Source organism: Echinops telfairi, unplaced genomic scaffold (assembly GCF_000313985.2).
Source record: "Echinops telfairi isolate 266 unplaced genomic scaffold, ASM31398v2 ScPeMD7_25;HRSCAF=90, whole genome shotgun sequence".
Lineage (NCBI taxonomy): Eukaryota > Metazoa > Chordata > Mammalia > Afrosoricida > Tenrecidae > Echinops > Echinops telfairi.
Genome location: NW_022103922.1, coordinates 9,395,262 through 9,409,017, shown reverse-complemented (window position 1 = coordinate 9,409,017; position 13,756 = coordinate 9,395,262). Strand labels below are relative to the sequence as shown.

The following is a 13,756-nucleotide window of genomic DNA, read 5'->3' as shown; positions in this document are numbered from 1 at the left end:
GTATTGAGCCAGATTCAAAGCAAGGTCTCCAACATGGAGTCAGATTCCACCACTGGGCCATCACTGCACCCAGTGCAGTTGTACTGGTTGTGAAACCATGGAAATACATCGATACTGGCTGGTTTGAAGAATTTTCTTCTGAAAACAAGGTCCCCTAGTGGCATGAGCCAGTGGCTGTGACAGCTCTTGGGAGGTACTTGAGAAATCATGACTGCCAAAGTAGTTGATGTTGGCTGCAATGGGCTCATCAACTTCGGGAAGACACCCGAATCAAAAAGGTGTACCACTAATCATTTATATTCAGTAGAGGCTTTGGAAAATGATAGAATGGTTCAATGAACTGTTGAGCACTTATGTCTTTTTTTTTTAAGAAGTTGTTTTCTGTTTTATGGCTTGATGTATGAAAAGCTGCCACTACCCTGGTGGTTAAGTCTGTTCACAGTCTCCTCATTTCAGGTGTTCCTTTGCCCTCTGGTGATTACGCCAATAAATAGTAGCTAGGATCGCTGGGGGCACCGTGCTTAAGCACTGGGCTGCTAACTGAACAGTCGGTGGTTCAAAGCCACCAGCCACTACACAGGAGGAAGGTGGTGTGGCAGTCGGCTTCCGTAAAAATTGACAAACTCAGCAGCCTTGTGGGGGCAGTTCTACCAGGTCCTATTTGGCCACTATGAATTGGAATGGTTTTGGTTTGAGCTTTAAAGATAAACAAACCAAAAAGATACACAAAAAGGGGAAATCGGAGTGGAATTCAGAAAGGTCATGGAAAAAGTGAATTCAAAGAGAATGGAGTTTTAATGCCCCACCATATGCAAGCGAGGCTGTTGGAATCAACTCAGTGGAAATGCATTTGCTTTTTTTGTTGTTGTTTTTTTTTTTTTGTGGGGGTTGGAGGTCGGGATTTGTTTGAGTGACACAGTGGGGTTAAGCCTGACACTGCTAACTACAAAGTTCAAATCCACCAGCTGCTCCAGGGAAGAGAGATGCGGCAGTCTGCTCCTGTAAAGATGTATAGCCTCACAGAACCTACAAAGAACAGTTGTACTCTGTGCTAAAGGGTCTCCGGGGTCACATTTGACTTCAGGTTTGTGTAATATGCATAACGTGTGTATGTGTGATATGAGGTCATCAGCTGTTATAATGATCACAGTAGGCTGCTAGCCAGAAGGTTGGAGATTTGAGGCCTGGAAAGAAAGGTTGGCAGTCAACGTCTGAAAAATATTAGCTAAAAGTCTAGAAGCTTAACATTCCCAAGACATGCCTGGGAGGACATGCCCGGCCATTTTCTTCTACTAAACCAGCCATTGACACCCTGGTGGAGTACATCTCTACTGTGACACACTGGGGCGTGCATGGGGCGTGTCACCATGAATTGGAACCAACTCAAAGGCCATTAGTAAACTATACGCTGTAGACGGAGCCCCGGAGACTTAGCTGTGTTGCATTGGGTTACCAACCACAAAGTCAGCAGTTTGAAACTACCAGCAGCTTCACGGGACAAAGGTGAAGCTTTCTCCTCCTGGAAATAGTTACATCTCAGAAACCCACAGGGGCAGTTCCCCCCTGGCCTGTAGGGTCACTCACAAAGAGTTGGAATTGACTCAGCGGCAGTAAGTTTGTTTGTTTGGGGAAATATATGCACGTTTATACATGATCTAAAGCTTTCTTCTATTTCATTTCCTCTTATGCAGATGATTATTCGTGAGTGAGTATTAACGTTTTCTTCAACTCGATAATAGCTTTCATTTGAGTTCGGAAATGGTAGCACACTGGCCACCCATTCCTTGCAGACGCATCCCAGTCTCAGCAGGTGTTCAGCTTGGACTCTCAGGCCCTTGTTTGGAATGCTCAGTCCTGGCAGCCGGGCATCGTTTCTGCCTGTCCTTGGACTGTGGAATCTGGTCAGAAGCAAGCTTTTCAAATACCACGTGGCGAATCACTTGGTATCGATGATGCCGGGCCGCCTTTGGCCCTATCACTTTGCTATAGGCTGCAACTGGGATCCGGGTGTTCCTGCCCTGCTCAATAAATCTTTGTTCAACGTGACGGAGCACTTTTCGTCCCAGAAGGGCTCAGGTCGTTTTAGATGCCAATCTAGACCATGGCTGTTCGATCTCAGCGTTGGCTGCACTTGCTGAAGTCCCACGGGGCTGCAGCCACATCCGGGATCAGTCACCTGGGAGAGAACAAATGAGACTGGATGGATCCCTAGGAGATTTCCTAATGACTAGATTCTCTTGGGCATGCCTTGAAGGATGTGTGATCAGTCTTTTCATTGTCTGCCACAGAAGAGGTAAACTATTTTACAGACTAATTCCATCACGAGTTTAGCCTGGTCAGGCCGTTCTCTCTGTAAGTATGGAGAGATGAAGGTTACCACATACGTGCAGGTGATTTCATGATTATAAAAAATACCGCCCCAAACACATCCTGAAAACTCAACTGTCCCATTCGACTTACGTTCTACGTGGAGTTTACCGGGCAATGATTCTGAACCGCAGCACAGAAAACACGTCTGGTTACTCTTATTTCCTCCCTTGGGGACACGCTGACATGTTTTCTTCTCAAAGAGACAGGGGCTCTGGTAGATTAAGGGCAATTTTTAGAATCTCACCACTACCTCTTTGAAGAAGTGGCACTTCTTAACACACCTGCACAGTCCATCGGTGGAGCGATTCCAGAGGCCAGGAAGGTTGGTTTCACCTCTGTGCCCCTGTAGCAGCTACTTCCCACACTCCCCGGGGGGTTCTTGGCTGTGCGCTTTAAGGAAGCCGATCACCCCAGTGGTGGTGGTTTGTTCTTCGGTTCAAACTCATAGCCACTCCATCCACAGCAGAACACACCTCTGCCCAGCCCTGTGCCAGCCTCTCCATTGTTCTTGTGCCTGAGCCCATTGTTGCAGTCACTGGGTCATTCCATTTTGCTAAAGGTTTTCCTCTTTTTCATTTTCACCGCCCCTCCACTTCACCAAGTATGATGTCCTTCTCCAGGGACTGGTCTCTCCTGACAGCATGTCCAAAATACCTAAGGTAATGTCTTATCATCCTTGCCTCTGAGGAGCACGCTAAATGGTTTCAAACCATCAGCCTATGGAGTCATGCCATCAGTACCCCTCAGGGGCCCATTTTCTTGCTCCCAGAGGTCCTAAGTAAATATCTTTTTAAATGATGTCATGTCCCTCTACACCCCCACCCCCAGCCTCATTCAGAATGCCTTAATGATTTCTAACAACCACAGGAAATCGAGACCGTACTCTACCAATACAGGGTAGCCAGGGTGGCTCGTGGGAGAAAGGCCTGGTGGTCTGTGTTTGTAAAGATAGCGGCCTAGAAAATCCTATGGGGCGAGGGGACTCAGAAAGTCAGAAATCCACCCAGTGGTACCAACCACAATACCAGTGCTGTTGTTCAGTGAACAATAGAGTGACCGCTCCGTGAAATTTATTGGCACAAACACACTGGGATCCCACCTACCAATGATCATGAAAGTGGCACACGACCAGGCAAGGCCGGGTTCTCACAAAGGTCTTCAACGGGAGATCTGACTGGATGGCAGCTATCATCGGCAATCCTGGATCGTCTTTGTGTACCGGGTACTGGGTTCCATGTCTGGAGCTCAGCTTGTGTCATCCTTATAGGAGCCCTGTCTGCTAAAGATCGTGTTCCCAGCTGGGGGCTTTGACCCTGGAAACAGAGGAACAGCCTTTTGGCAATCCAAAAAGGCCCTGCCCAACTTCCATGAATCATGAAGGCCACTTAAGAATCAAATGGGGAAAGGCAAACCAATAGCTCGATCTAATCATTCTGCCTTCTTGTTCTTAGAGACTGAAAGAGCTTGGATTTCTCAATTCTCACCCTGAGCATTCAACGTGAATTTTGACAGAGTTAGGCAGAACATGAAATCCACTGCGGTCTAGTAGAGTCCAGCTCATTGTGACCCTGTAGGATGAAGCAGAACTGCCCCATAAAGTCTCAGAGGCTCTTTATCTTTGTAGAAAATTTCTCCTATGGGGCAGCTGGTGGGGTTTCAACTGCCAGCCTTGCGGTACCAGTCCAGCCCTGCAACCCCTCCCGCCCCAGGGCTCCCCAACACACAGTCACTCTCTGCAGACTTTCTGAGGTGTCTTTCCAGGATATGAAAAGGAGGGTGAGAACTGTCATCCAAATCAAGCAATTCAAGAGAGAAGTATGGACATAGTTCATTTGCATTCACTAATTATAAAAAAAAATTGTTTCTTCTCGTGATGTTTGTCTACTTCTTTTCTCTCACCATGCTTCAGACATTCTCGTGTTAAGACCGGGAAGCATGTGCTTGGTGTGTGGCTGTAAACAAAAGACTGTAGGAGTATTTGTCAATAGATCTAAGTCTTTACAATTAGCCTCAGGATGGCAATCAATTCCGTGCAGGCTTCTTAGAGACTCGGTGTCAGACCGAGGGAGAAAAGAGGTCTCTGTTGAGATGCGCTCAGGCAAGGCTGCCTGCAGTCCCCAAGCCCAGCGTGTGCACCAGTGTTGGGATGCTCCTTCCTCGGAGAAGCCTTCTGGGAAATGCCAGTGTTTTCCTGAGGGGAAATGGCCATGTCTAAATGGACATCTTCCTGTAAATTGCTCCCAGCATTTGCAGTTGACTTTTGAAACCTGCCAAGCCAGATTTTTGATAAACAGATTAAATTGCCGTGCTTACATTAAGTCCAAGTGCAATTTCCCCCTTTCCTTTATGTTCATTCATTTATTTTTATTTTTTATTGGCATTGAATTTGCATATCGTACAATTCAGTAGTTCAATCTTATTGAGAAGAGTTTTTCAATCAGAGCCACATTCAATTTCAGAATGTTTTCTTCTTTCTTGTAGTTACTGTTGTCAGCTCCTCATTTCCCCCACCCCCACTCCCCAGACTCCCCTGCCATGTCGTAGGTAATTATCAATCCAATTAACTCTATAGATTTAACTATTCTGTTATTTCCTATACACACCAAAATATTCAAAACACAGTCAAGCCAAAAACAACAATGACAAACTAAAACAGAGGAAAGCATATGTACAGATGTGTTTGACAAAATGGATATATGTATGGATTGTTATAAGAGCTATAAGAGCCACAATAAAATAAAATGTTTGTACAAAAAGCACAAAAAAATCCCTCAGAGGAAAACCTTAGTAGGAAGGAAAGCATAAAATATGGAAATCTGGAACAAATCTAAAATTGGTCAAAAGGGAGATAAAACGATAAGGTGTTACATCTTAACCTTACAGCATCTGCCATAATTGTCTTTCCAATGTTCTCTGTTTGAAAGGAAGGCTTTCACATCCCTGGACTGTGGTCAGAGGAGATCCCAGTATTGACTCCTCACAGTAGCATGTTGTGGTTCCCACCCACCCTCCCAGAAGGAGTCAGATTATCACTGAAACCATCCTGGTTGCCCTTGCCAAATGTATTTCTAAACGAGAAACGTTGGTACGCATTTGGCTGTTAGACGGTGCAGGGATAGAGCAGGCCTAGAAGTGAAAAGTCACTGAACTGGGTTTTTTTTCCCATACATCCCTGCAGGGTGACTTCCATTTCTTCCTCCCTTTCCTTTATCCTGGTCACCAAAAAGCCTGAAGGGAGCCGATGCCCAGCTCTGAACTGTCCCCACACAGAGTTTGGTGGGATGCATCAGCTGGACCTAACATTCTTGATGACCGCCTGTTGCCTCGATGCCCACTCATGGTGGGATTTGTACACTTCACATTTGATGTGGTTGTTTGAATTTGGAAAACGTGTCACACGCCCGTTGGAAATGGCTAACTAATGGCTGTGTGTTTCTTTCACAACTCCCTAAGCGAGCACATGGCTTGCATCCTCCCAAACGTTGCAACATGAGACTTCCAAAGTCACCTTGGTCCTCTGCAGCAAGACATCAGCTTGACATCTACTGCACAGTTGAGGGTAGAGTCTCTGACTGAGTCCTAGTGATTTTTCTTCCATCGACACCAGTGCTGCCTGTATAACACTGGCTCACTGGGTGCTGGTCTTCACTGAGCGTCTCAGCTAGGACCCGGGAGTTAACAGAGGGTCAGAGAGCACATGGGGGTGTTCAACCCCAGCCCGGCTCTACCAGTATTTCCTGAAAGTATTGATTTGCCCATTTGTTGCTTGGCTTTGAACTCTAGCACATGCTAGAAGCACAGCAGAATATGTGTGTGTCTAGGGAACAATGCAGAGAATTCCCAGAAAATATTATGTGAAGAAACAAAATGTTTCTTGCACAGGAAAACGTATTTGTTGGTTCACTCGTTGAGAAGTGGGTGAGGGCCATGTGTCTCACAGGTGTTAGACGGGCACTGGGGGCAAGCGCTGTGCCTCCGCTGCCTGGTTTATTGGACAGCAGGGCAGTAAGGTGCTCTCGGTCTTCCTTTTCCTCGCCTCGGAGATGGTGCTGAGGAGAAAACCACGCTTCCTTCTTACAGGGCCCACATCTGGTTCGAGAGTACGTTCTCTGAGGAACGGACACTCTGACTGTGAAACGGAAAATTAGAATATTACTCACAGATGTTCCTCATATTTAGTCTGCCTGAAAGCAAATAATTGTCTAGTAATTCTATTCACGGGTCCACAAATTCCCATGTCGGGCATAAGAGCACCTTATTATTTTTGTTTAAATCCGAAGATTGTGACTTGTGCGCCTTTCTCTGCCAAGGAGAAGGCATGTGGTCTGACCTTAAACAGTCACTGGAGACGCCGGCACTGAGAGAAAGGCATTCTGTTGGTCTGATGGAAGAATTACTCCCATTTCCCTTCTCATCTGAAATAGAAAGGGCAAATGGATTCGGATCCAGAGCCTTCCTTGAAAATAGAGTAGTATTAGGTGTGTCCATTTTTCTTAGATTTCCCAGTGCCCACGGGACACATTCAGTCTGTCGGAGGCTGACTGAAGACCGGCACTGTTTTTGGCTGCGTGTGAAACTAATTGGGTTGAATACCTTTTAAGGACTTTTCCTCAACTCTATGTAGAAATTGTAGTGTGCACATTTTTTAAACAGCCCAATGACAATAGGTGGTTTTCTGTGACTATTTATAAAGAGCAGACAGCCTTTTGTACCTTAGAAGTTACAGGTCGCATTTGGGGATAAAGTATGCCATTTAGCTAACTTTTTTTTTAAAAAAAGAGCCCAATCCATTTGTGGTTTATGGTGCTTTGATGGGTGTACAAATCGTTTCACTTTTTCTGTGAACACCCGTATATGGAAACCACAATGGCTCGAGATGAAGTCGCATGCACCTCTTCATTCTTGCTGGGCGACCCCCTCCCCCTGTCACTGAAGCGCACCTGTCCCGGAACAAACTTGCATGTGCTTTTCAATACGCTGAAGTTTCTTCTCTCGCTCTCCCTCAAGCCCCCTCCCTTCTGCACTCCCTTCTCAGCTCCCCCTCTCCCTCTCTCCCCTTCTCTCTCCTTCTCTCCCCCTCTTCGGATTTCACTTAGCCTCAATCTGGAAGTGATTTTTTTTTTCCCTTCCAGGAAAAGTGAATCTGTTCCTGCTTAGAATGCCTACCAGTTTGAAACATGTTGTTGAACTTGGCATCAGAGCCATCATTTGCATATATTGGGATAACAGAAGCACAAGCCAGAAGATCACCCCAAAACGAGTGCCAAAGCTTCTAGAGAAATTGATGGGCATATGTCTTGTGTCCCTTTTTTCTCATAGGTGAAGTGCGACCAGTACTGGCCCAGCCGAGGCACAGAGACCCATGGGCTGGTCCAGGTGACACTGCTGGACACCGTGGAGCTGGCCACCTACTGCGTGCGCACGTTTGCCCTGTACAAGGTTTGCCTGTGCTTGCTTTCCTCCCCTTCCGGTGCCCCGCTGTTTTCAAGAAAGTGTCTTTGGAGCTATGGGAGCTCTTAGGATTTTCTTTAACTCCCCATCCCACCGTCAGTGGTAAAGGATGCAATAATCCTTCCCTGATCACTCAGCGATTCTCTCCCAGATCTGATGATTTCTCAGGAGAGTCGGAACCCTGGCTCAAAATGAAAATTTCATCAAATGAAGAATAGATGGGGAAGAGCTAGTTTTTCCCGTGACATAGGATGGGAGCACTCCTGATAGCTACGCCTGACAAATGGGCTGCTTCTCACAGAAGGAAGTTAACTTCCGGAGCAAGTATTTGTCACTTCCCAATGGCTCCAGAATCTTATCTCCCCAAGAGTATTGTCTTCCCAAGGGATAGAGGGCAGGGTGGTGGGCATGGGTGAGTGGGATTAAGACAGCATATTTCAGTGTTACCACATCCATACATAGTATTTTATTGGCTCTTCAGTGAAAAGTTTGCCCAGCAAAGTAGGTTCCCATTTGATAAGTTCTACACTGTTGGTGAGTGACATCTGCACGCTCTTGAATTGCAGTCTAGTTTTTCCATTTCAGGCTCTACTTTCCCTCCTCCTCCTCTTTGTTTCAGACCCATTGTTAACCTCTGGGTATCGTATCGTTTCTTTTCTTAATGGAGTGTGTCCCAATTAGTTTGTGAAAAGGTGAACTCACAGATAGATGTGCTTCTCAGTTTAAAGAGGTGTGTTTTATGGGCAATCGCTTCAAGTAAACCTCCAGTCTCAGCTGATCTAGTAGGTTTGGGTGTGTTACAGAATTTTGAGTCCCATTCTGTTGTTCCTCCCATTGTATGAGGGCCTGTTTATCCCAGCTCTTATCAGAATGACCCGCTGTGCTTGCTGGGCACCATCTAGTTCTTCGGGTCCACACGTTGTTATTCTTCGGAACCTAAGGCTGGGAGACCAGAAGTTCAGCTTCTCTTCTCTCTTTCCAGAATGGTTCCAGCGAGAAGAGAGAAGTGAGACAATTCCAGTTCACTGCTTGGCCTGATCATGGGGTTCCAGAGCACCCAACCCCTTTCCTAGCTTTCCTGCGGAGAGTCAAAACCTGTAACCCACCCGACGCAGGCCCCATGGTTGTGCACTGCAGGTAAGGCCAACTGAGGGTGTTTGTCTTACTGGTAGCAGAAAGACTGGCTGGGGAAGCACGCAGAAAACTCATTTGTTTCTCATTGGAGGTTTGCTGACAACCTCTTGTTACTCTGGGGCTGTAAATGCCTTTGTAAGACATACTGGTCTCTCCTTTGGTCTGACCAGGTCTATTCTGGTGTCACTATGAAAGACTGACGCAAGTCCATTGTCCTTGGGTGCATTGTTATTAGCTCTTTGTGGCAGCCTGTATATAAGTAGATGGACATGTGACTCATTAATTGTGTATATGACCACAAAATATATAAATTAGAAAGGAATTGATGATTGGCATTAGAAGTAATAACCCTTCTGTGGGACAAGAGTCTTATACACACACATATTGACAATTCCTGGGCTAAAATAACCTTTTGACTATTGTTAGGGAACAATGTGCTGCAGAGAATCATGTGGTAAACATGAAAGTTTTCAAAGAGAATGCCCTACTGCGTCAGGGTTCTGGGTGTGTGCGCTTTGGTACTGTTGAGTCTCTTAGAATATTTAAGATGATAAATGCAAAGGTCTCTAATTTGTTTGTTTTTTTAAATTATGTATTTCAAAACTATGACTTTTCCCTTGAGATGTGCCATTCGTATGTGTGTCTGGGTAGGTGTTTATTTCTCTGTATATATAGATAAGTATACATACATGTCTATTTTCACTGATTCCTGAATACGTCTCTCTGCTGGCACCCTCAGATTCTGCCATATATAAGTAGATTCTAATATTAAACTGATTCCTTTCAGTTGCCAAAGTTACTCTCAAGTATCCTTAGAAAAGGACTACTCAAGATATGTAGTAAGATTCTATTACAATGAAGTAATTATATCGTTCTTGGGAGTTCACAATAGTTCCTTACAACCTGACTGATTTGAATAGGAGAGAAGGTGGCTCCTGCACAGATAAGTGAAGTAGGAGCCTGGAGGTATGTGACAAAGGAAAGAAAAGGCCTGTCAGAAACCACTTCCAGCATAGCCCAGTAGCATGGCTCTTTTTCACATCCTGCACTGCTCTCTGTCACAATCCCGGAGACCCTTGGAGTAGTTGCAAAGAAGGAACAAATGAAGCATTGGTGTTTTTGCCAGCAAAGGAAGACAATGATTATTTTAGAATACATACCAAACAGTTGTGTGGAAAACTCCAAATTGGATCATGTGTTCTTTCCCTTTTCCAGATTTTTTTTATCTCCTACTAAAACTCGATAAGCACATGAAAACCCCAACCCACTGCCATCGAGTCAATTCCAACTCATAGCGACTCAATATAGGTTTTCTTTGACTGCAAATCCCTTTGGGAGCAGACAGTTTCAAATCCTGAGGAGAATTTGGTGGGTTTGAACCGTCCACCTTGGGTTTAGCAGCCCAGTGCCTAATCCACACAGTACCACCAGGCCTTCTTAATAAGCACCTTACCCTCTGAATAGCATAGGGCATGGATTTCAAAGCAGTCGCCCATGGTTTGTTTTGTTTGTCCTCTCTAACACCACATCAGGACAAGAGGAGAGGATGGGGGAGTCGGCTGTATGGTCTGGTTTGTGTAAAGCAGGGGTTCTCCACCTTCCTCGTGCACGACCCTTTAATACAGTTCCTCATGTTGTGGTGACCCCCAACCCTAAAATTATTTTTGATGATACTTCATAACTGCCACTTTGCTACTGTGATGAATCGGGCGACCCCTGTGAAAAGGTCGCTCAACCCCCAAAGGAGTCAAGACCCACAGGTTGAGAACCACTGATGTAAAGAAACCCAAACATAAACCGCTGCTGTCGTCTCAGTCCTGCCTTGTGGAGACCCCCTAAGTGCCAGGGTGCAGAGTGTCTATTCCCCATCGGTGTTCATGGCTGTGGCCTTTCAGAAGGAGATTGCTAAACTGCTCTTACAAGTCACCTCCTCTGGGTAGACTTGAAACCGCAGCCTTTCAGCAATTAGCCCAGCACTGCTTGAATCACAGGTTGCTGTTGCTGTTGTTCTTAGGTGCCCTTGAGTCTGCATCATCGTGCCTCAGCCCTATGTACAACTCAATAAGACCCTGCCTGATCCTGCACCCTCCACACAATGAATGGCTCTTATATTCGAGCCCATCCTTGCAGCCATGGTGTCCATCCACCTTGTTGAACGTCGTCCTCGTCTCTCAGTGCTCCCCTAACTGACCGAGCCGATGGCCTTCTCCAAGGACTGGTCTCTCCTAACAGCATGTCCACAGTGTGAGAGAAGAAGGCTCGTCATTCTGTCTTTACTTCTTCCGAGTCAGATGTGCTCGCTCTGTTCCTAGTCCATGGTACTGTCAGTAGGCTTCAACAGCACTGTGATTTAAATACATTGATTCTTCGGTCCTCCTTACTCAAGGTCACATGCATAGGAGGTGATTGAATATCCCTTGGCTTGGGTCAGGCTTCACATTAGCATCCTTGCTTTTCAACACTTTAAAAAGGTCTCCTGCAACAGATTGACCCGGTGCACTGCGACGTTTGATCTGTTGCTTGCTGCTTCCGTGAGCGTTGATTATGTATCCAAACAAGACTAGGCTTGCACACAAATAGCTGAATTGAGAGTGACCCATCATCCTTCTGCCTCATGATTCATATCATGTGCCAGTGAAGGTAGACAGGGGAACTGGAGGGCCAGTCACTGACTGCAGTTTTCCTAGTGATTCGGAGGCACTCCATTGTTTGCTATCACTGTGTCAACCAGTGCTTTGCATTAGTGGAAGCAGCATCTTGCCCTGCTGCCTGTTTGGTTGTGGTTCAGGCACAAGACATCTTTCTGGGGATTCTGCTACACACCCTTCTTTCTCAGCCTCCAAGAACAGGACCTGCAGGGTGTTTGCTGCGTGTATTTGATGATAAAAATCACATCATAATGTTCTTAGGAGCAGTTTAACAATGGGGTAAAGGTGCCAGAAGTTGAGGTTTGGGGACAAAATGAGGCCACAACATAGCCAGTGGCAAACAGGTAGTTCGCTCTGCTGATCACAAGCAGCACACAGGGCTTTCTAGTGTGTTCTCTGAGGGATCCAGAGAAGCCTGCAAGCAAGCAGGAGAGAGAAGGTGATGCTAGCTGTTGCCCCCCTCCCCCTCCCTGTGGCATGAAAGGAAACCCTCAGACTGGTCCAGCATCACCGCCACAGTCATTGCAGATGTAGCCATTGTGAAGCATAAGAGCTTTCATTGGCTGATTTGGAGAAGTAGATCACTAGGGTCTGTCATAGTCTGGATGCTTGGCTGAAATCTGATCAGCATCAGAGAAGCACAAACGCCTACATTGGCAGAAGGATAGTGACTGTGCCTGCCTTTGAAAACCACACACACACACACACACACACACACACACACACTCACACACTCACAGTCACTGGGTCCACCTCTGAAAAGACTAGATGATTCAGGAGAAATAAGGAAACCAAGAGGAACGTGCAAAGTCGGTAGATGCTGACACTTGAAAATGCTGCGCCTGAGGCGCTGGAGAAGCTGTAAGGAGATTGTGGATTGAAACAAACAACTGAAGACTAGGGAGATTGGTAGGAGAGATTTGTTATCTGTGTGGAAGCAGCCAGGGAAAGACACAGCATCAACTGAGCTCTGTGCAGTAAACCATGGTCACCTATAGATCACGGACTGCATCCGTGAAAAACTCAGAAAATCTCATCTTCAGGAGTGACTGTGTCCCGGGGTCATTTTGCAAACCATTGGGGATCCGTGACATTTGAGAGCAGAATTGTCCCACTGGAGAGGCAGATGAAAGTCAATCCAGATAACAATTACACTGATGGTACCGCAGATGTGCTAGGATAGAAGCCCTCTCTAAGCAGGAAGGAGCCATACAAAAAGCCAGTATTGCTAAGCCCTCAAGGGCTCACCACACACTCTGGAATATAAATAATATAATCAAGTCCAGGGTGTGTTTTTCTTAGGGTGCACCAGGAGGTTTTCTCTGTATTGAAGTGGGGACAAACTGGGAGGCAGTGGTGATACAGTGGTAGACTTTTTGGCTTCCCTGCAACAGACCAGAGTTCAATGTCTAGCCAGTATGCCTCAAAGAAAGCAAGTCCCCAAATGTCCTAAAAGGCCTGCAAGTTGCTCTGATACTGCATATATTTCAAGGAAGCTTCCAGGCTAAGAAGGCCTAGAAAGAAAGAACTGATGATCTACTTCCCAAAACTCAGTCAATGAAAGCTCTGTGTGTGACCTTAGTTCCATCTGCATTGATTCAGGGAGGAGTGCAGGGACGTAGGGTCTTTCAGAAGACAGTGATTGTGATGTCATCCCCCTTCTGGCTATGGGAGACTGTATGATTGTCTGGTTGAACATGGTCAAGTCCATCTTAGCTCTCTGGAAGCTCTAATACTGATTTTCAAGTGTTTCCTTTCACTTTTTATTTTATTTTATTTCACTTCATATTTTTCTTGATTCCATGCACCATACAATTCCGTGTTCTGATTATTAATGGATGGTGGCAGCTGATGCTTCTTGTTTTGATTCATTCCCCCCCCCCCCACCTCGTAGATGAAGGTCCTGAAAGCTCTTGCTCCATTCCATTATTTCAGGGGAATCCACCTTGAGGGGGCGGCTCCTCCCTAGCCATGTTAGGTGAGCCTTCCAACCGGCAGGGCTCTTCTGTTGGCCATTTCCCTGGCAATGTTTCTCTGGTGTCCACAGGTTTTGTCACTGGCCAGTGGTTTCAGGAGTAGATCACTAGGTCCTTCTTCCCAGTCGCTTTAACCTGGAAGATCCACTCTTCACTGTGGGAGATCCTGATGGTGTT

General features: G+C 46.1%; 1 protein-coding gene across 45 annotated transcripts in view; it reads left to right on the top strand.

The window, feature by feature from the left end:
- PTPRD (protein tyrosine phosphatase receptor type D) overlaps positions 1–13,756 on the top strand; it is a 995,611-nt gene that overhangs the window by 932,046 nt on the left and 49,809 nt on the right. For all 45 annotated transcript variants that reach the window (XM_045289116.1, XM_045289153.1, XM_045289139.1 and 42 more), the window contains 2 exons: positions 7,690–7,809; positions 8,804–8,958. In XM_045289116.1, the coding sequence (XP_045145051.1) occupies positions 7,690–7,809; positions 8,804–8,958 (275 nt within the window). The remainder of the gene's footprint in view (positions 1–7,689; positions 7,810–8,803; positions 8,959–13,756) is intronic.